At 33.5% G+C, this 23,142-nt stretch overlaps 1 protein-coding gene across 1 annotated transcript in view; it reads right to left on the reverse strand.

Moving 5' to 3' along the window:
• Positions 1 to 2,388, reverse strand: part of LOC6035310 (supervillin) — a 388,528-nt gene extending 386,140 nt beyond the window's left edge. Inside the window, exon 1 of the mRNA XM_038264419.1 lies at positions 909 to 2,388. Within this exon, the coding sequence (XP_038120347.1) occupies positions 909 to 923 (15 nt within the window). The 5' untranslated portion in view covers positions 924 to 2,388. The remainder of the gene's footprint in view (positions 1 to 908) is intronic.
• Positions 2,389 to 23,142: the final 20,754 nt, after the last annotated feature.

Below are 23,142 nucleotides of genomic sequence, written 5' to 3' on the forward strand. Positions count from 1 at the left end.
ACCCGAAGGTTTCCGTAACATCGCGTATTTGGTGACATAAATGGTTTAAAATGGATGTTCGAATTAATTTTGAAAAATTAACTACGCGACCTCTTTTGACAGAAATAATCTTATTTGACAGTTCGGCGCAAATTAACCATATTACCAATTGGGTACTAAAGCCCTATGCCAATTTTTATGTACAACGGTAAAAAACACGATTAAAAACCATTTCTGATCACTTTTTTTCATTTTAATGCAATTTTTTTTTTTTGACAAGACAACATTTTTTCGATGGATCAACTATGGTCCCCTTGGAACGACCTGTCAAGTAGGAGCTTTTCTGTCAAGAAGGACCGCGAGGTTAATTTTTCAAAATTGATTTAAAAATCTATTTAAAGCTCTTTATGATCGTACAAAGGGCCATTGTACTCAGAAAAATAAGCTTTATCGCTGTGAACAATAATATCAGCAATCTAAGCTTCACTTTAGGACCCAATTATTTTATTTTTTGACCTATGAATATTTTTTAAAGTTTCGTCAAATAAAATTTGGATTGATCTTAATATTTTAAGAAAAAACATCGAAATCAGCAGAACTTTTCAAAATAATAAGTATGAAGATCAACGAAACAAACATTACCACAATTTTGAATGTGTGGAGTGAAGTTTTAATATGCTATAAGAAGAAATATTTTCAACACATCTAATATCTTTAAAAAATAATGCAGTATGCATTTTTAATGCTAACAGACTATCGTAACGAATAAATAACGTGTAACGAATCGTTCTAACTGGTGTAAAATTACAAAAAGCAAATGGCCTGGAAACCCGACGAAACAGATTCGATCCATTTGCTCGTTTAGTGACACGTAAAACCCCGGTAACAATCCCAGCGTTGAAAACCGCACAGAAATAGACTCTTCCTACCTGTACTAAGTACATGATGATCCGATTTCAAGTGCTACAGTTCTTCCTTCCTCAACAGCTTAGAAGTTGCTCCTCCTCCTTCCGTTTTCACTTTCCGTCGTCGATGTCGCTGCCTCTTCCCGATGTTCAGGTGTTTCGTTGCACGCAATCCGCTGGCTTCTGTTCTGCTACAAAATCAATACTTCGCTAGCAGTCCCTGCTGCACTAGGTCACGTAGTCTAGCACGGCTTGCGATTCACCAAGATTCGCTGTCGTCGCCGGTACGTCATGGTCGCGAGATAATTACGAAATCACTTTTCCGGTGCATTAATTCGGACTTTTTTCCCTTTCTTCAGTGCGCGACACCAGGGGCTTGAAACCGAAAGTGAGGCCGGTCTGTTTAGTGGCTTTTAATTTTTTGGACACATTCGAACGCACGCCGCCAAACACTTTCCACTAATTTTAAAAGCCCACTTCCTCCGGCCGCCGATATCTCCTTTTCGGTTGGCGCGGTTCGATTTCCACTCCTCTATTTAATTATTTATTTATACAAAACGACCGAAAACGCACACACACTCACGCACACACACACACACACAGTCGAAAACGACAAACTGTTGTGAAAGTTGCGCGCGCGAGACGCGACTATAGATGGCGCGCCAAAAACACCAAAACACTCTAACTCTGGCCGATTTCGACCTATCTACAAGCAGCACCACTTGTTCGGGCTTTTGGTCACTATCGATGTCTTCACCGCTCGCGCGCCACCACTTGTTTTGGCCGAAGTTGTTTTTGTTTCAAGCGGTGACTACTCGATCACTTCCCGCCTCCGTCTTCGTGTGACGTCACTAGCGCCGACAGCTGTCAAAATCCATACAAAAACCAATCAATTCCAATTCCGGAGTTGGCTTGGCTGTAACTGCCACTTGACCTGCTGCTGCTGCCGTTTTTACTCTCAAGTAGTCAGGATCGTTAAGCTGCTGGGGTCTTTCCGTTCTTCCTTCCAGCTTGGGCTTCTTCGCCGGATTCGGGTAGCACAGGTCCGATCATCAAATTCACCATAATAACAACTTTGGCGAGGTAGACGCATATGTGCGTGCAGGCTGTTGAGTCGTTTTACATTTTGCTTTATCTGTTTTTTTTTTTTGTGTTTTTTTACAGCCCGCACGATTCAAATGAGTCAGGTGTTTTCTATGTTTCCCCGCTTGTTTTCAGGCACTTCCAGCGTTGCAGGTGTGGCAATCAGGATAATCGCGCCACAACAAAGTCCGAAAATTGCCTTAGTCACTGCCACTAATAAGTTACCCCGAGAATCCCTTTTTCAGCACTCGGGGTAGAACGATGATGATTAGCTGCTTCCTAGAACCTCCAGCCACACACACAACCACTAATTATCGTCCTTCGAAACTTCGAACCCGCCAAACACTGTTGTTCAAAAAAACAAAACTTTTAAAAACCAACGCCACACAACATCGAAACACGCGTCCGTTCCCGATGAGAGCCAACGGTGGAATGAGTCAACGGCGGAGTTTCTGCCTGCGACACAGCAACAACAGAGAGGCACTCACGCGGACAACTTGCTCTCTCCCAACTCCACTTTGTGAGCAAAGAGTGCCCTAATGTTTTGGTTTGTGAGTGCGCCGCGGATAAACACTCCGTTGCTCTCTTGAGCTCTCGAAGAAAACGAGTGTTTGGGACAGAAGAAAAAAAAAAGCTTTGAAAACAACACGAAATGAGCCGGCATCGCGGTACGCGCGAAGTTTCGCGACGGAATGGGAAATGTATGATAATGAGCGAATTGTTTGGATAATGAATTGAAAGATTGGTCGAGTGGTGTTGGGGGGCTCTCTCGTGTGAGGATGAGAGGACGGATGAGGGTTAATTGAAAAGTGATAAAACGAGGAAGATAGTTTTGTAGCTGAGATTTTTCACCGAGATGCAAATTTTAAAATTTCAAATAGAAAAAATATACTTCTTGTTATATCCACATTGGAATACAGTTCAGACTCGACTGTTCTAAACTTGGATTTTCCGAGGGTTTGTGTCAAATCATGAACAAAGGAAATAAATCTGTTCGTTTTTTATTTGTAGCTTTTACCATCAAATTTTAGTTTCAAGACGCCATTTTAGTCAAATGTGAATAGTTGATTGCCTTTAATTACCAATTGCATTTCCTCAATATTAAATTACGGCCATTTTGGCTGCCATCTTTTATTTAAAAAATCTAAATCACTTAAGAGTAGTACAGGGGTTTAGCTTGACAACTAAAAATAAGACAGCGATTAGATAATCAGCACATTGAGCATTTCAAAAAGAATTAAATTTTAAATATTGAAATAAAGCCTGAAAACTAGCCTGAAAATCACTTTTTTCCAACGGCTTTGAAAAAAAATCAATGCGTTATTTTTATTTGTAATTAGTTTTTGTTAAATTTGACACAATTTAAACCTGAACACAATTGTGAAGCTAAATAAAAACGTTACTTAATCCACCCTTAAGTGGTTGTTGCCTTCCTCACATTTAGAGAGTAATGCTATCCAAAATAGATACACAAGGGCGGACCATTCAGTGTTCTATCAACTTGATTCATTATTCATACCATCAGATTGGGTAGTCAGATCTTCATAATTCAGGACACTTATTTACTTATGACTTTTGATAGGGTTGTCAGATCTCCAATCTTTTGAACTCGTTGGAAAGGTCTTTTGATCACCTATCCAACGACAGGTCGCATGATAGATTCAGACAACGTTTTCATCAAATTATCTAAGATCCGGTTCAATCTTTTGAACTCCTTGAAAAGGTCTTTCGAATACCTTTCTAAAAATGTATAACATGACGGGGTTTCTTACAAAAACCACCCTTTTTACAATATTCCGGACTTTTGTTATAATCGTTTTTTAGCATAAATTTGAAGTACTTAACTTAACTGCATAATATTCAATAGCGACTTATGGGACCCCAAGACAGATCGAATGAGACCAAAACGGTCCAAATCGGTTCAGCCAGTGCCGAGATAATCCAGTGCAATTTTTTTGATCAACATCCCACCACACACACAGACATTTGCTCAGAATGTGAGTCGATAAGTATACATGAAGGTGGGTCTAGGAGGTCAAATTAAGAATTTCGTTTTTCGAGTGATTTTATAGCCTTTTCTCAGTAAGGTGAGGAGGGCAAACATAGATTTTTCACAATTTACGCTACCATGGTCATTGAATAAATCAAAAAATGCATTAGGTAGTTTTATTTTTTATTGATAACTGTAATTTTGTCATCGAACTGTGATAAATGCTTAAAAAATTAGCTATTTTTTTAAGAAATGTTTTTTAAGCTAAATCTTTTCACTCTGTGGGCCAAATTTGATTTTTGTGAAACGATGGTTGGCCGGATGTTTCAATCGTTTATTCTTTTTTAATTTTATTTGTACCCTTAAAAATCACAAACTTTGATTTTTTATCAAATAATTGTTTTTTTTTTAATTATCTAAAGCAGATAGCAAAAAACAATAACTAATTGGAATTTTAAAATGGAAAAAATCTATTCAATGGATAGATTGTTCGTATTTCTTGAATCGTTTGTTTTATTCATTTAATATCTAAATTAATTGAAAAAACAAGACAATTTTTAGACAATATTCTTGAAAACTTGGAAAAAATCTATGAACAATCAACAACATTTTTTATCAACTTTATTGCCTTAAATGAAACCCTTGTTTAAGATGATTAATTTAAGCAAGTTTTGCTAAAAATGCTGTATTTCTCATTTTGTTTAGATTGATATATTTTATTCCCCTACATTTTTACCCTTTTATCCAAATTACCAATCCGTTTTCCAAAAATCATTTTAACCCACAACTGGCCAATTATTTCAATGAAAATTATTATTTTTTTCCGTATTCCTGTTTGCAAATGTCTTGCATAACTTTTGTTTTTATTTTAATGTTATTCTTTCTACATTATTATCAGTCACCTATTTATGTCTTCTCTTCATTTTTCGATAACTTTTTTTCCATTCTGTTTTTTTTTTTTGCAATTTATACCATTAGTTATCAAATTTAATTTTAATTATCAACGTGTTTCTGAACGGTCTGAACAAATTCAACAATTACTACATACATTTTTGACTAACATTTAAAGTTTAAACCTCTACTAAACCGCTTAAGGGGTTACATACATGTAAATCGGCAAAAATGTCAGAGGTTGGTTTGAGCACAAACTCAAACTTTTTTAAAATCTGTTTCCAGGACATTAAAAAATACATTTTCAACTATTAACAAAATACATTTGAAGACATTTGGTTGTATCATTGCCGAGATATAGCTATATGAAGTTAGCATTTAAAAAAACGGGTGCCACGATATCTTAACACTGCCTTGGCCAAATCGGCTTAAAATATTGGTGAAGACTCATTAAACCGGTCCTGTGTGCATGACGAAGGCCGATTTAAAAAAAAAAACTTATGTTTTTCATATAAAAATAGAAAGTTTTTGATTTTTGTATTTTTGAAAAATGCAAAACTTCAAAATCGGGCTTCGTCATGCACACGGGATATGTCTTGCGAGTCTTCACCCAAAATTTCAGCCAATTTGGTCTATACCATCTCGAGATATCGTGGCACCCGTAAATCAACTCGGTGTTCAGAGAAAAACGCTCGCTTTGCGCATGGCAAAATTTTCAGCCTAAATCGTCTGTAACTTACTTTTATCATGAAATATCTTCATGCAAATTTCAGGATTGTTTGAAAACCATCTTTTGAATTGATTTGGTAAATTTTCTGTAGTATGAAATTTTGTGATTTACTACATGCATGTAACCCCTTAAGTTGTCCAAAAAATTTATTTTTCAAAATAAATGTATTTTTTTCCAAACATTTCATGTTCAAAAATTTGTTGAAAAAAAGATTTTGACGAACTTTTGGATTGAAATCCGTCTAAAGAAGCAATTGAGATATAGAATGGGGAAGAAAATGGGAGTTGGGTTGTTAGGGTAAATTCGTGCTTGCCATTTCATTAGGGCACATAACGTTTTTAAACAAGAGTGTGTCCCTTTCACACCTTAGGTAAACTGTCATTCGAGTGAACGGGATAAACTATTGTTTATAAAAGTTGTGTGCCCTTTTGAAATGTTAGGCTCCAATTATAGGGAGACAAATATGTAATGCTTAAATCTTATTGCTAAATGTAAGAATACAAGATTGCAAATTACAAATACAAAGTAGCCAAACAAACATTGAATGGTTTATTGAAAAAAACTTTTTTGATTTATGTCTTTACGTTCATTTTATTAAAACCTAAACCAATAAAATCAATTACACCATCAGCGAATCATTTTTCTCTTCCCAAATTAATCGTCGATTTCCGATATCAAGGTTGTAGATTTTGGGAGGAAAAAGCATCCCATTTTATTTCCCTTGTACCCCCAGCAACGCAACAACAAAATCTATGCCCCCAATTTCACAGCCGATTAGTTGCGCCCGATTCCGGGACTTAACCTCCACTTACAACCGCCAGAGGTCTTCAACGTCAAGGGCGCGCGCTCGCGCCTCGCTCAACGGAGATGTGCAGTGGATATAAAATCCAATATATTTAATAAAATTGATTTCGAGCGGTGGGAGCTTCCAAAACAAGTTTATGGGACTTGATTTCTCATCTAACCTACAAAAAAAGCCTCGGGGGAAGCAGCGCTTGATGGGTCCGGAGATGTTCTCGCGAACCCTTCTAATGACCCCTCGTTAAGGAGCTCGTAAAAAAAATCAACCTTTTGCTGGGCGGCCCCGGGATGGATCCCAGAACCACTGAAAACCCGAAAAAAACGCCGGGGATTTATCGATCTATGAAAAGCATCAATTTATGGCCCGTGTCTATGCAAATGCATCTCGTCGGGAGAAGAGAACAGGTCGATTTGTCTTTTTTTTCGGACGGGGCAGCTGAAGATGCGACGAGATGCCCCAAAATGGGTGACAAAATGTTGTCTGGTTTGGAAGCGTGAACGCGATTAATAATTTGGACGTTTCGGGTCGTAAATTGGTAGATTATTTAAATTTCGACGAGCTGGGACCCTGGAATATCCCGCGTGCGTAAAGCAACGGGACTCCGATATCTCCTCGAGGGGTCCCAAAGATCCCAAAATCTCGTGGAACTCTCCGCATCTTTCCGGGTAAACGAGGACTGCAACGCAATAGGGGTTGCGTTGTTATTGCCCAAAAATGGTTGAGGTTAGGTCCATTTTCGCACGGGAATGCTAACTCTGGCTTGATGGAAGTTTTAGAGGGTTGGTACGCCATCTCGCGGAAGTACATTCATGATGCATTATGGGCCAGGCTGGCCACGTTGTGGCGCATGCTGGTGAAGGTACTGTTGAATTTGCACACATACGGTTTATAGTTTTCACTTTCATTCGAGTTAAACTACGCGAGTTTGCGCAAAATTTTCAGGTTATAAAATCATCGAGTGTTTTATTACAGATTAAGGAATGCTTTACTTTTCCTTTCAAGTTTAGATGATGGTCAAGTGCTTAATTTTCAACAATACTTACACCCAAATAAGATAAGTCTAACTCTGAGACGAACTACACGTCATGAAAGCAAAAAAAATGCGTCAATCGAGATCCCAGTCGGAGCCCTTTGGATGAGAGTCTATTACTTTGCCAATGCTCCACGAGTTCTTGATAGTAGCAAAAAGGCAGAACGCAACGACACTTTTCGTCTTTGTCCTCTTAATGGAACGAGCTGTCAGTCAACGGTTGTCGCCTTGAATGACACACATCTGTCGTTTGGGTGTACCAAGTACCTTACAAACAAAAACCTGTTCCCCGCAATTACATAAGCAACATAAAACATAAACCACTAAAGTTTGTTAACCTTTCACCGCCACCACCATCGCAGCATATCGCATAATCACACAGAAGATCGCCGCCGCCGCCGCCAGTTGGTGTCGATCGATTACAGCACGTATGTTAAGAGGAGCCGCCGAGACGTCTGCCGAGTTGCCCCCGCTGCCAGATCGCGAACATTTGTCAAATTATTTGCCTCCAGCAAGGGTCGTCGTCGTCATCCGTACACGTGAGGAGTGGTACAAAATTAAATGAGACATTCACCCGATCATTCGTCGTCGATCGTCGCGCAGATTTCCTAAGATGTGTAACCTTTCGCTTTTCGAAGGAATCTTTGAATCGTCGGCGCTTTTTTTTATGCTCCATGCTCAACACCAAAAGGGTTGGCTTACATTGGGTGATGAGTACCGTGAATAATACGCACTTTGTAATTTTGCTTATTTTAAAGCGTTATTTATGCCACCAAAAGAATACAGTTATTTTTGATTTTTTTGCGACAAAAGGTCGAAAGACATAAGGTCGAATGGACAAAAGGTCGAATGCCAAAAGGTCGAAAGACATAAGGTCGAATGGACAAAAGGTCGAAAGTGGACAAAAGGTCGAATGGACAAAACGTCGAAAGGACAAAAGGTCGAATGTGAAAAAATGAAACAAATAATTGTAACTATAAACTTATACAAAATCCTGAAAAAAAAAATTCTTGCCATCAAGTCTGATTTTTTCTGTGAGTTAATTCTTGGTTTATTCATCCTTTTAGTTATGATCTTTTTTTAACTAAGCAGAATAATTTCCAAATCATTTTTTGAGAAGATTTCTATGGCTTCTGAAAAAATTTGGAAGTTTATTTTTATTTTTAAAAATAACCTATTCTTGATTGTCGTAATATTTTTGTGAGATTTTCCCTTCTTTCAAACATGAGCAGCTTCTTAAAACAAAAGTTCGATTAATAAAATATTTTGGAAGTTTATTTTTAATTTTTCAAGCAACATTTTCTTGATTGTCAAAATATTTCTGTGAGTTTTTCCATTCTTTCAAACATGAGCAGTTCATTAAAATAAAAGTTCGACTTGTTAAATATTTTGGAAGTTTATTTTTATTGTTAAAACAACAAATTCTTGATTGTCAAAATATTTTTTTTAGTTTTTCCAGTCTTTCAAACATGAGCAGTTCCTTGAAAAAAAAGTTTAAATTCTGAAATTTGTTGGAAGTTTATTTTAATTTTCAAAAACAACCAATTCTTGACTGTCAACTTATTTTTGTGAGTTTTTCCATTCTTTCAAACATGAGCAGTTCTTCCAAAAAAAGTTAGACTCCTGAAATATTTTTTAAAGTTTTTATTTGATTTTTAAACAACCTGCTCTTGTTTGTCATAATATTTATGTGAGTTTTTCCATTCTTTCAAACATGAGCAGTTCCTTAAAACAAAAGTTCGTCTTTTAAAATATTTTGAAAGTTTTTATGTATGTAATTCTTGATTGTCAAAATATTTTTGTAAGTGTCCATTCTTTTCAACATGAACTGTTCTTCCAAAAAAAGGTTGACTTCCAAAATATTTTTTAGGCTTTTATTTTATTTTTAAACAAAATTTTCTTGTATGTCGTAATATTTTTGTGAGTTTTTTTCATTCTTTCTATTTTGGAAGTTTATTTTTATTTTTTAAAACAACTTACTCTTGACTGCCGTAATGTTTTTGTGAGTTTTTCCATTCTGTTAAATATGGGCAGTTCTTCAAAAAAAAGTTCGACTTCTAAAATATTTCTTAAGCATAAATTTTATTTTTAAAAACCTATTTTTGACTGTCGTAATGATTTTGTGAATTTTTCCATTCTTTCAAATATATTCGGTTCTTTTCTAAAAATTCAACTTCTTAAAAAAATATTTTTATTTCTTGGTCACAAGAGATCTTAAGAAAAATCTGACTTCAAAAACATAGCTTGATAAATAAAAAAACAATCGTATTTATTTATATTTTTATAGAAAACCCCCTCTATCCCCCCCCCCCCCTTTCAAAATGCCTCCAACAATCCGGGGGCAAGTTTTTATTCAAAAAACCACTAAATTTTTAAAAATATAGAAGTGAAATAAAAGAAATTTTTTAAATCACATTATCATTAAAAATCATTAAATCTATGCCCCCAATTTCACAGCCGATTAGTTGCGCCCGATTCCGGGACTTAACCTCCACTTACAACCGCCAGAGGTCTTCAACGTCAAGGGCGTTTTTTTATTTGTGTATTTAGCCTCAAATCTAAAGTTTTGTTTGGTAAAATGTAAATTTTTTAGTTCGACCTTTTGTCCTTTCGACCTTTTGTCCGTTCGACCATTTGTCCATTCGACCTTTTGGCATTCGACCTTTTGTCCATTCGACCTTTTGTCCATTCGACCTTATGTCTTTCGACCTTTTGTCATACATTCGTTTTATTTTGGATTCTTTCAACAGGATTGATGTACTGTGAAAAGTATCAATTAAATGTTTTTGATGTTTTTTCGTGTCATGTTTATCTTTTTTTTTAATATCGCCAGTTGAAAAATAAGGGATAATATTAGAGATATTTTTTTTGATGAAATTTAAACTTTAAGAACCTCTTTTCCAGCAAAGTTTTGAAAATATAAGTGTACAAAATTTTCTCAGCTCGTAATTAACGAAGCCATCATACTTGTCTCTAAACAATTTTATCGGCACAAAAATCGGCTTGTGAATATTGGAAAATCTGTACATTGCCAAGAGATTTTCTTATCGATTTGGTTTCTTTGGAAAAATTGTTGGCACTTTCAAAAAAAAAAAGAATAATAATAATTTCTATCTTTTTTTTATTTGACATTTGTATAACTTAAAATTGAATTTCAGAAATAAAATGTTTAATTGTGGATTTTTTGAATAGGATTTATGTACTGTAAAAAGTATTAATTAAATGTTTTTAACGTTTTTTCGTGTCATTTCCGAATTTTAGCCCTTATTTTTCAACTGGCGATATTAAAAAAAGATAAACATGACACGAAAAAACTTCAAAAACATTTAATTGATACTTTTCACAGTACAACAATCCTGTTGAAAGAATCCAAAATAAAACATTTTATTTAGGAAATTTCATATTTAGTCAAATAAAAAAAGTAGAAATTATTATTATTATTATTATTATTATTATTATTTTTATGATTACTCACAACTTTGCCGAAGAAGCCAAATCGATAAAAAAATCTCTTGGCAATGTACAGATTTTCGAATATTCACATGTCGATTTTAATGCTGATAAAATTGTTTAGAGACTAGTATGAGAAATAAATGATTTAAAATGTTTTTTTTTTTTTTTTGACATAGAGAAAACATGATCATAATTTCATCCAAAGAAAACAAATAAGTAAAGTCTTTTTGCGAAAACGTAAAACATTACTCATTTTTTTCATCATTAAAATTTTTATACTTTCTCTTTGACTTGAGCCATATTTAAATTAAAATTTTAGATGAAAATAAAATGTTTGGTAAGGATGGTTAAAATTTTATTTAAAGTTTTTTCTGCTGGATTCCAAAATCAGTCAGGGAATTTATCTGCGACATCGCAGAATGAAACTCTCGCCGCAGTTCTTCGTCACCCGTAAAAAAGCAAAATCTCTTCTAACCGATCGAAACGTAACAATTGCCAGCAAAAAAAATGTCAAAAACTAGACAAAATAAAACACATACTACTGATTATAAAACAGCTCATTTACCAGTAAGAAAAAAGCCGTGCTTGTGCTTAAACGGCCTCCAACTTTGTAGATGTAAACAAAGTGGGATCATTCGAAAATCACGTTACGCATTCTCTCTATTCATCACCCAGTTTAGTACCACACAAAGCTTTTTTTCGCTGAAATTTTTGCTCAAATCTGAACTAGTGTAAAATGCATTTTAAAACACATATTGCATTGAAATGTTGAGACTATGACTTGTTATTTTATTTTTTATATATATTTTTTTTTTGGAAATACATACATCCTATTATCTAGAGAATAAAAATATATTTTGGCAGGGTTGAACGATTACAAATATCAACTAAGTTTCGTTATTAAAATCGTTATTAAAAAAAATATAGTCAAAAGTGCTGGGAAAATAAATAAAACGATAGCAAGCTATCTGTCGAGCTAAGAAATTATAGAAACAGATTAATTTGTAATTGATAAGAAATTTTGTTACAACTGTCGTCCCGTTTTCGCATAACTTTAGAAGTACATTATCAAACTTTATAATTTACAATCAAGCCCCATCGAGAAAATGGAGTGGGAATTTTATGTTGTTAAAACAATTTAACACAAAGTTTAATAACCTTTAACACCTCAGAAAGAAAAGAAAAAGGTACAATATTGAAAACTTAAACAACAAAAAACAACAGAAATTATTCCTATGAAATTTTTAAGTTTGCTTCTCTTCTTCTCTTTTTTCAATGGAATAATTTTTTGAAAACTGTTTTTTTTTGTCACATCGGATATCCAAACTTAATTTGTTAGAGTTTTATTTGAAAATACGAAGCAATGAAAAGTTGAATGAGCTTTCAAAAGCATTTGACTTAAGCAAACATTAACATAAAATGTTCCATTCGTTGGATCACGCAACACTTAAATTTAATATGCATTGAAATACTTAAAACCATTAGGTAATAGCTTATAATGGATTGAATTAATTATTTATTGTAAAACAAACATGGAAGTAATAAAAAGCGATTTCCATGTTCATGTACCCCCAAGCCTGACCACATCCCATTACAATCATTTCTTGCAGCAGCCTTAGAGCTCGCAAACTCTCGTTTTAAAATCAGAAAGCGATACATTATATTACCCATTGAAGAAATTAAAGTTTGTTAGTTCACCCCGATGCAGCGCAACGCAGAGGTCGGCCTCCCCCGCTTCGACCGGAACAATAATCAATTTAGAGGGTCTAAGGAGTTTGCAGTGCAGTGCGGCCATTATTTATATGCTGAACGCTCACCACATTTTATGGCTCCCCCGCAACAAAAGTAAAAGTGATCAAAGAGTTATCGCGCGCCCAGCTGGACCTCTGTGATCGTTCTCCTGTCCAGTGTAAGGGGTGAGGTACGCGGAAAATGAGATATAGTGGTTGCGAATTTTCCACTACATTACTGGGAAAACGTTAAAAAAGGAAATGTCGCGTTACAGTTCATTGGTTCTAGTTTAACGTTTCATTGGCATGTGTTTGTACGCTGTATGTTGATACAAACTATACTTTTCCATAATTTCTTAGCCAGCCTGGAGCATTGAATAGGAAGACCACAAACTCATACCGATAAACGTAATTTTGGAACTTAACATTTTTGCATAGCTTTCAAATCTCTTTACGTAAGCGTTTTTCGCTCGTCATATTACCGTTTGACTCACTAAAGCTTTAAAATAACAATAATTTGCCACCTCACCCCTTCTGATGCTGCGCCTCCCACGGTTGAGGGACGCGTTGACGCGTGAAGATATGGCCCGAGCCATTAACTTTTGTTCAATTTCAATTAACAACTTACACGCTTTCCTTCGGCCAGCATGAGGGAGTTTGTGTTTCCTTTTTTTGCAAACATCGCAGCAAATCCCGCGGACAAATTAGCGTTCGATGGGGCGTTTAAACACAACAAATGGAGCTTCTATTTAGCTTTTTTTCCACCGTTTTTTTTGTGACGCTTAATACGATGTCAAGGTTTGAGGCGTGTTCACATGCGGCGCAAGAAATGGACATAATTTCTCCTTGAAAACATTTCTTTACGGAGATGCTCGGCCCACTGCTGCTGCTGCTGGTTGAATCTTATAATTTTACGAATCATTCGTGTAGGAAGAAAGTCCTCGAAAAGTTTTGGTCAAATTGCGTAGATCTCTTGAGATTCGCGAAGAAAGTCCCATGAGAAAAAAAAATTGTTGGTTGGACTGAGCGCGAGAGCTGTCAGGTTGTAATTTAGAAAATTACAGCTCGATACCATGTACGCGAAATGATGGACTGTAAGTCACGTGTGGTACGAAGGATTCAAGTTTGACACAACTGACGTGTGTGACACGCGTTGGATTGATTTGGTAACTTTAGGTATGCAGGAGTATAGTGTAGATGACCCTAGTTTGGGTTCAAAAATCTTCCACTCAATGGAAGTTTGTAAGTTGGCGGCTGTTGGATAAAAGTTGAACAGTTGTTTTTGATCAACATACATACGACACAAAAACTCATCAATAGTTAGATAGAAGTTTAGATTAGGCAGAATGTTGACATAACCGTTGTTCAACATTAACTTGTAGAACTGAACCAGCTAAATCACAATCATTGTTGGATGGGAGTTATTTTTAGCAAACTCTAGTTTGCTGGGACATCTTATCAGCAAAATATGTTTAAAATTAAAAACAATAATTCTGGACTATTTATGCACCTACAAAGTGTCATTGAGCTCAAAAGACATGCATAATAATGTTGTGTTATAAAATAGGCAATCCGAATTTAATTTAAGGATTCAATTTAAAAAAAATCACATATTTTGATCTCGAAATACAGTTTTGAATCTGAGTAGTTTCGCAATTTTTTTTTTTCGCAATTTTGAAATTTCCTTTCATTATTTGTCCTATTGTCAAAACAAGAAATTTTGAATCACTAGTAAATGTATGAAATTTTGTATCTTGAGAAGGCATTTTCTGATCGATTATGTTAGTAAAAAATCCATTATTTTATTGAATTTTTAGAACAATAAGTTGAATTTCCAATCTTTTGAGTCATATCATGTGATGGTACAAAATTGGGTTCAGGAGATTTGAAAAAAAAAGTGTTTTAGGAAAATAAAAAAAAATGAATAAAAAATTATAACAAATCATTTTTTGAAGCGAAATTGAATTTGCTATCAAGAAGTACTGAACAGTTTTGTTTTGTTGATTAAATGTACCCCCAAGTAACATTTTTTCCAAGAGTTCTACAAGAGCTCTTCAAGATAGCTACAGCATAGCAGTTTGGACCGCGGTAGGATAAAACTCTCTTCAAGTACTCTTCCAAACTCCTGAAGAAGTTTTGAAGAGAATTTTATCCTACCGCGGTCCAAACTGCTATGCTGTAGCTATCTTGAAGAGCTCTTGTAGAACTCCTGAAAAAAAAAGTTACTTGGCCATTTTCAAGTTATAGCTACATTTACACAAACCTTCAATTCTTCAGGTTTTTTGAGCCTAAAAATTGAAAATTGGTTTTTAAAGAAAAGCACCTTTGGAAAAATATTTATAAAATTTTGAAATTTCCTATATTTTATTTCTCTGAAACTTTGAAAATCTGACAATTAGTTTCTGAGATTCAGTCTCAGCCTCTTTGCTCGAATCGATGAAAATTATTTCCTCTGATTTTAAAATATTGAAATAATTTTAAAATTTGTTCAAATTGAGACTTTTTCTCGTTTTCTCACTTTACATTAGGCCGATGCAAATATTTTTCAAAGTTTTTGTCCCTCTACTCTGGCCGGGGTCGAGAAGAAGGGGGGAGGGTGGCAAAAAATTAAAAAAAATATTGAAATAACAAGCCATAGTTTCAACATTCAACATCAAATCAATAGTTACCAAAAAAAATATAAAATCTGACGAAAACAAAAATTTCAGCGAAAAAAAAAAACTAAACTTCGAAAATTTTCAAAAAATTAAAAGATTTTTAAATCAACCAAAATATGTATAAAATGATTCTAAACGCAGGGGAATGCATTTCAAATTGATTTCAACTGACTGCACTTAAATTTTAGTTGAAATATTGATGTTTTTAGAAAAAATATTTGTTTTGCCTTCTGATTTCTCGGGCCTACTTTGAAGGGAGGGGGGTATCAGCCTTATTGAGAGTTAGGAAAATTCAAAAAAAACCTTCCCGAGATATCTTCAGTTGAAAATTGCAGGTTAATTAGGTTAATTCAAAGTTAATTTTTAAAATTAACCTGTAATTTTCAACTTAAGATATCTCGGAAACTATTGGTCCGATTTTCATTGTTCAAAATTTAAACTTTTATGAAATTTTCGGATCTCTCAATAATCTGAAGCGAGATACTTAAAAAAAGACTTAATTTGAACAAATTTAAAAATTATTTCAAAAAAGTTTGTCACAGTCATTTTTGTGAGTTCCACAATAAGCAGAACTTTAATAGTCAATGAAAAAAGTCTGAGTTCAATCATATTGTTAAGAATTTTATATTTTTTCAAAATAATTTTTCTTCTTGCTGTAATATTTTGTGAGTTGTTCATATTTTCAAACAAGAGCAGTTCTTAAAAAAAGAATGAGAAACAGTGTGAATTCGAATCTATTTCAATGTATTTTATATTATTTCACTATGTTTGTTTCAGTTATATTTTGTGATTATTTTTTCATTCTTTTTAACAGACGAAGTTTTTTTTAACTCTTGCAGGATTTTTGTTGTTAATTCAAACATTGATTTTTTAAAATAGTTTATTCCACTTCTGGCCGTATAGTATTTATGTTATAATTTTTTTATTTCTCTCAATATAATTTATACCTTTTTTGTGTAATGTAACTCTCAGTTTCAGCACTTTTTAAACATATACTCTTTTTTATTAGTTTTATGACATTAAAAATCTTTCAAACCAGTAAATTCTTGTTTTTTTCTTTGAGTTTCTAAATTCTTTCAAAATAATTTATTATTGTTTCAGTAATTTTCTTAAGAGTTTTACAAAATTTTGTTGAACAAATTTTACGAAAGAAAGTCCAGACTCAATTATCTGAAGGCCTCGGACAAATTTCACTTCGGACAATCGAATCACGATTTTTTTTCAATGTCTTATTTTTTTGCCGAGCTTAATATGACCCCTAAACTACTCTAAAATGGTTTAGATTTTTTTGATCCAAGATGGTGGCCAAATAGCGATGATGAAATATTGAAAAAATGTATTTGGTAATTTCAAGGTAATCAACCAGTCAAATTTGAATAAAATGGGGTCTAAGAATTCAAACACGACATAAATTTATACAAAAGTTCCAAAGTTCCATACAAACCATCGGATTATCGAACTTAATCGAAACTTCGAATAATCGAGTATGGACTGTAGAGGGATATTTTATTATTATAATTATATTATACTAGTAGAAAATGAGATAAATTTCATCAACAAATAATAGTAATACCAGAAGTTTAAAAAAAAACAATGTCAAACAACGCTGCTCAAAAATCACTCCATTATTCACCTGTAACATAATCACTAGGGTTAGTGAAATTTCACGATTTCGCGGACAGCGTGAAATCCGTGAAATTTGGCTTATTCCGCGAAATCCCGTGAAATTTTATGTTTGTGTGAAACTGTAATGATTTTTCTCAAAACGATTTTTCTTACACAAATAGGAATAAACACAATCTTATGAACTACTGTAAAATTAAGTGAGTGAATATCCTTGTTCAATTACTAACATAGGGTTAGTGATTTTTGACGATTTCGTGGACGGCGTGAAATTCATGAAATTTATCAATTTTCTCAAATCATGTTTGTTTTTCAAAATAACAACATAAAAAATATTTCATCCATACGGACTTTTTAAGTAAAACTTATTTGTTTTCAATTGAAAAGCTTGAAATTAAAGAATTGTTCAGATTGTTTAGTGTTTTTAGAAACTTACTTAGTTTAATTTAACTGCTATTTTATTTGAAAGGTATAGTTTCAAAAGAAATTAAAAGAATCATGCTTTGTTTTATTCAAAATAAAATGAAAGCTTTGAAATCAACTTTTAAAAACTTTACAGATTTTTTCTGAGTCCTGTTTAATTTTAACGATATTTGATTATTTGGGTGGATGATTCTCGTGAATGTTTTAAAAAACTACTTTTTTTTTGTTTTCATTTTGAGTAAAAATTTCATTACAAATAATTCAATTTTTAACTTTTGATTTAAAATTTTAATTTTCAAAAGGGAGATGAAAACTTTAAAAAAAATGTAAATGTGCTGAATGTCGCAAAACAAAAAAAAAACAAATTATTTCACTCATTTTTGCTGGACAAGATTGTTAAATCTTGCTTTAATATGAAATTTAATAAAATGAAGCTAATCACCGAAAACTTTTTAACTTTATAAGTCGAATATTAAAAAAAGCAGTTCAATAAATGAGAATACGCATGCCCTACATTTTATTTCAAAATATAATACAGCTCATCCATAAACTGGGTGGAATCTTTTTTGAAAATTAGGAGATTTTTTTTGTGTTTCAAAAATTTTTAAAGATTTTTTATTTTTTTGAAAATTAAAATATAATAAAGCATGAAAAGTAGTTCCTGTGATTCAAACATAAGATTTTCAGAGTTATTTTAACATTTTTCACGTTCCGCGAAATTTGCGTGAAATTTGGTGTTTTGAAATTTAGGTCCCCGTGAAATTTGCAATTTTCGAGCGTGAAAAATCACTAAGCCTAATAATCACTCCCCAGATGGTGCAAAATTAGCAACAAAAAAAACCAAAACAAACCCAGCCCCGATCGAACCACGTCGTCGATCATGTTATACCAGCATACCCGACCCGCTTCGCCATCGATACAGGAAGAAGACGATTTTTCGTAACACGATAGCCATACCATCCGGTGGAGCTGTTCCTCCCCCCCGAATGACCCTCCAAACCCTGAAGATCTTGTGGTTCCGCATGGTCCATCGTTCGAGACTAACCAATATCTAAGAAATGCTTTTTTCCCAGCCATCACTTTGCTTCAGTCAACGCCAATCGCGGAGGGGCAAGCCAGATAAAAACATTGTGAAGGCGCATATCTCCTGTCCCCGGTTCGCATCGGAAGCTGGCGGAGCCAGAGAGCTACTATTACTAATGTTCGCCGCCGCGCGTAGTGGTAGCTCTGGGGATCTTGTTGGATTAGAGTCTCTGTCGACTACCAACGGGAGAGACTTGGCCTCCGAAGATACCAACCCCGTTTTGCTGGCCATCAACGAGGACAACTAAACAGGACGGATCTATTAAGAGATTTATCATGCGACATGCTGCGGCGGTGGCGACGAGGGCGATGAGGTGTGATTATTACTATGCTATCCGACATGTTTTCCCCGCATGAGTCAGTCGTTATTCATTAGCCTCCGATGGATTCTCAACACTCACTCTCACCTCTGGGGTGGGTTGTCTCAACTAACTAAGGTTGACTTAGTGGTGGATGTGGCTGTGACTATGCCGCCTCCTTCTTTCTGCCGCAGCCGTAATTATAGGAGACGTTTTGCCAACACTTTTTAAGTCTTCCAAAGTCAACATAGATCGGGGAACATAGTTCGAATGACAAGAGAGTACAACGGGAGGAGGGGGAGGATTGTGTTTTGTCTGCGATCCAGACGTGGATGAATGATGATCGATTGTCTGCGGTGCGTTCAAATAGTTAGTTGAAGTTACTTTGGATAAAACAGAATCCGAAATGTATATATTTTATATTTCAAAATTATTTTTCTCAGCATCGAGGGACATAAACTTTAAAAAACAGCTTACCTTTAAACATACTTTTTGTTTGAATTTTCTTTTTTATTGAAAACTGAAATTTGAGAACATTTTTTTAAATCCGATTTTTAATCCAATTTTAACATATGGTAGTAAAATAACTGAAATCAATCAAGTCTCATGCATTTTTTTTTAAATCTCATCAAAAAGAGTCGAGAGACTTGAACAAAAAAAAATGAATCAAAATTTGAAAAAAAATCTTAATTTGTGAAATTTGTGTGATTCAAAACGCCAAAATTTTTATAATTTAATAATTAAAATTTTGGCGCTTTGAATCTAAATTTTTCACGAATTATTATATGACTTTTCAGAAATGAATTAAAAATGAAAATTGGAACTATAGAAATATATTTTAAACAAACTGCAATTTTTGAGATGTTAATCGTAATTCAAGCTTCAACAAATCAGGAAGATGAAAAAATTTCAAACAGTTTTATTTTTTAACATCAAAATCATTCATTTAATCGTTTTTGTTGTTCCAGCGAGTTGTCAGTTTTATATTGATTCATTTTTTTTTTCAATTAAAAATCAAGTTTCATTGTTATTGCAAAAAAAGCTATCATTTTAGTTAAAAAAAAAAAATTATTTTTCTCAGCATCGAGGGACATAAACTTCAAAAAACATTTGCAATGGCCCCTTACCTTTAAACATACTTTTTGTTCGAATTTTCTTTTCTATTGAAAATTAATATTATACGGATGTTTTTTAAAAGCAATGAAATGCAGAGTTTTTAAATTATATTATCCAACATTATTCTGAATTTGCTTTATTTGAAATCATGGGTAATTTTTCTTACATAACTGAAATTTGAGAACATTTTTTTAAATCTTATTTTTAATCCAATTTTAACATATGGTAGTAAAACAACTGAAATCAATCAAGTCTCATGCATTTCTTTTAAATCCCATCAAAAAGAGTCGAGAGACTTGAACCAAAATATCAATGAATTTAAATTTAAAAAAAATCTTAATTTGTGACAACTTAGATTCAAAGCGCCAAAATTTTAATTATTAAATTCTAAAAATATTGGCGTTTTGAATCTAAGATTTTAAAAAATTATTATTTGACTTTTCAAAAACGAATAAAAATTGCAAATTGGATACATTGAAATATATTTTTTGCAATTCCGTCGTGAAACTACTTACTGTTCCTGTCATTCTTGAACGACGAAATAGCCTACTTTTCTGTACCAAAAATAACAGAATCAAATAGCAACACTTTTCAAAATAAATGCTGAAAAGTTCTACTTCTCAGCACTCAAATGGGTGCTTAAATGTTGAACTTTTCAGCACTTGTTTCGAAAGTAACACTTTTCAACATTTTTTTGATTTAAACGATTTATTGACTAAATACATGAAAATTTGACATAAAATTTCACTCAGTGTGTGTTTTTTGGAATTGCAAAAAATGTTGTATGGAACTCGTTGCAAAACTTGATTTTTCAGCACTCTTCGTATTTATCCAACTCGGTGAACATCATTGGATAAATGTACGACTCGTGCTGAAAAAAATCCTCTTTTTGCAACTTGTTGCATAAACTACTATTTCAAAAAACTGCACTTTCTGAGATGCTAGTCGTAATTCAAGCTTCAACAAATCCAAACAGTTTTATTTTTCAACATCAAAATCTTTCATTTCATCGTTATTGTTGTTCCAGCGAGTTATCAGTTTTATATTTATTCATTTTTTTTTTTTTTTCAATTAAAAATCATGTTTTATAGTTATTGCAAAATAAGTTCTCATTTTAGTTAGGTTTTTGAAAAGATTTTTTTACACACATTTGAAATGTAATGTTGTTTAAAAATATCCTAGACTATAGTTTGCCATTTTTAAATATAATATCAATAGTTTTTCCATATTTTCAAAAAGTAAAATAGTTCTCATTAAAAGCGTAAAACATTTGGATTGAAAATGGAAGCTAAGTTTTTTTCGATAAATGTATATTAAGCTTTAAAAGTTTTTAAAAGTGTAAGAGAATCCATTTTTTATGAAAAGACTCGATGGTTTTAATTTAACGGTGCACATCAACCAGAGCTTTTTGACCCAAGATTTCTGTTACATACATTTTTGGAACTACGCGAACTATACAATACTGACTACAAAATCAATAACAAAAAATGTGACTACTTTGAGAACCACATTGATTCAATATTACCTCTTTTTTGAGTAATTTTACCTGAAAAATTTAAAAGTTGTGAACCTGATGAAAATTCACCACTTTCTGATGTAATATTACACATTTTTTGACACAAAATCTGTCACCATTTCCTGAAAAAGATAACCACAATTTTTTCTGTGTAGTCTATAAAATAGATTTAAATAATGAAAAGAACGAATATTAAGTATTTAAATTGATCAAGAGTTTAAAAAATATTTTCCAAACTAGTTAGATTCCCAAGTTGTGTAAATTTGGAAGGTGTAATTTTGGAAGGATGAATATTACCACTTTTATGATGTAATTTTACCTTAATTTGAATGAGAAGTTTTGCCGAAGAATTAAAAAACATTTTTTGTTGCATCCTAGCAATAAGTGTGACGAAATACATACAATTTTGTTAAATTATAAGGTAGAAAAAGTTCATTAAAAAATTTCAATATTTGTCAAACATTTCCGCGTTTTTTGCAGCAAAACATCAAACCAATTTTATCTCTGAAATTTAGCAAAAAAAATGTAAAAACCAGCTTAAAACAAAATTTATTTCACATTTGCCAACAAAAGACATGTGCAATAATTTACACATTACCCGTGTGGGAAACCGATAATAGGGTAATTCATTTCAAAACGTCACTGTTACTCTCCGGTTCGCTGCTGTTGTTCGTGTTTCGAGCCGGGGCTCTGGGCTAAAATGTATGTTTGACCCAGCGTTTCAAGTACTATTAAAAGACAGTGAAAAATAAAAAAAAATTATCTTTTTTTAACGCTAAATTAAACTGTTAACAGATTTCATTTTTCTGATTTTTTTATCGAGTTTCCTTCATAAAGAATCGATTTGGCATCGAAAGACAATGAAGGTTAGACAACCCAACGTTCAACGATTTAATTCTCACTTTAGTGCATAATCACTGTTGGCAATAATGATACTTCGGCGCTGAAGACGATCCAAAGTGAGAAACAAAACGCAAACCAATCATCAAAAGAGGCAGTTTAGCTGTTATTGTTGCGCTCAAATTAATCAATCATTTCGAATCAAAATTAACACATTAAAAAAAACTCAGAAGAAAACCCTGCACACGTACCCAAAATGATCATTAGGAAAAGAAATTGGGAAAACGAAGAAGCCAATCGAAGATAAAGTATAAGGTAACAAATTGAGCTAAAGAGTGATAAAGAAAAGAGAAAGAAGAAAAGCCATCATCAAATTGTACTTAATTTGCATAAATGACGTTGGCTGGCTGACTGGCGCGCGCGAGCTCGATAAACTGCCAAGTTGTAAAATCGAATAACAAATAATAATTGAAGAAAAACGGTTTATACGCGCAGGGGAGATTATTATGAAATAATAGACGATTGGCGGATGGAGAAGATGATGATCGGAATAATTTGATTGAAAGCTATACGTGGCCAACCGCAAGAGACGCTTCCATATTTCTCGATTGACGTGGGAAAACGTGAGTCTATTTGATGGGGAGAATTTGTTTTTTTATCGTGAAGAACGTGACACAAATTTCGAACGATGATTAAAACTTCCCCACGAGGTTATGGGTGCTTATTACTTTTAATTTTAATGTATTCAAAATTACTATTCGATTTGAAACCCTGCAATCAACAGATTTTAAAATATTCGCGGAATTTGACTTTTGCCTCGTTTCCTCGAAGTTATTGTCATTTCTGTTGGTTATAAATCCCAAAAAAATAATTTCTGAATCACACCACTGATTGTCTTTTACGACGCATAAGCTGTAAAGTTAAGCCCAAATTCCTCAAAATATTACCCCCATGCAATTTCCGGACTATCCGGCGCAGGTCAGCCCGAAAGG

The sequence above is a fragment of the Culex quinquefasciatus genome, chromosome 3 (genome assembly GCF_015732765.1).
Source record: "Culex quinquefasciatus strain JHB chromosome 3, VPISU_Cqui_1.0_pri_paternal, whole genome shotgun sequence".
Classification (NCBI taxonomy): Eukaryota; Metazoa; Arthropoda; class Insecta; order Diptera; family Culicidae; genus Culex; species Culex quinquefasciatus.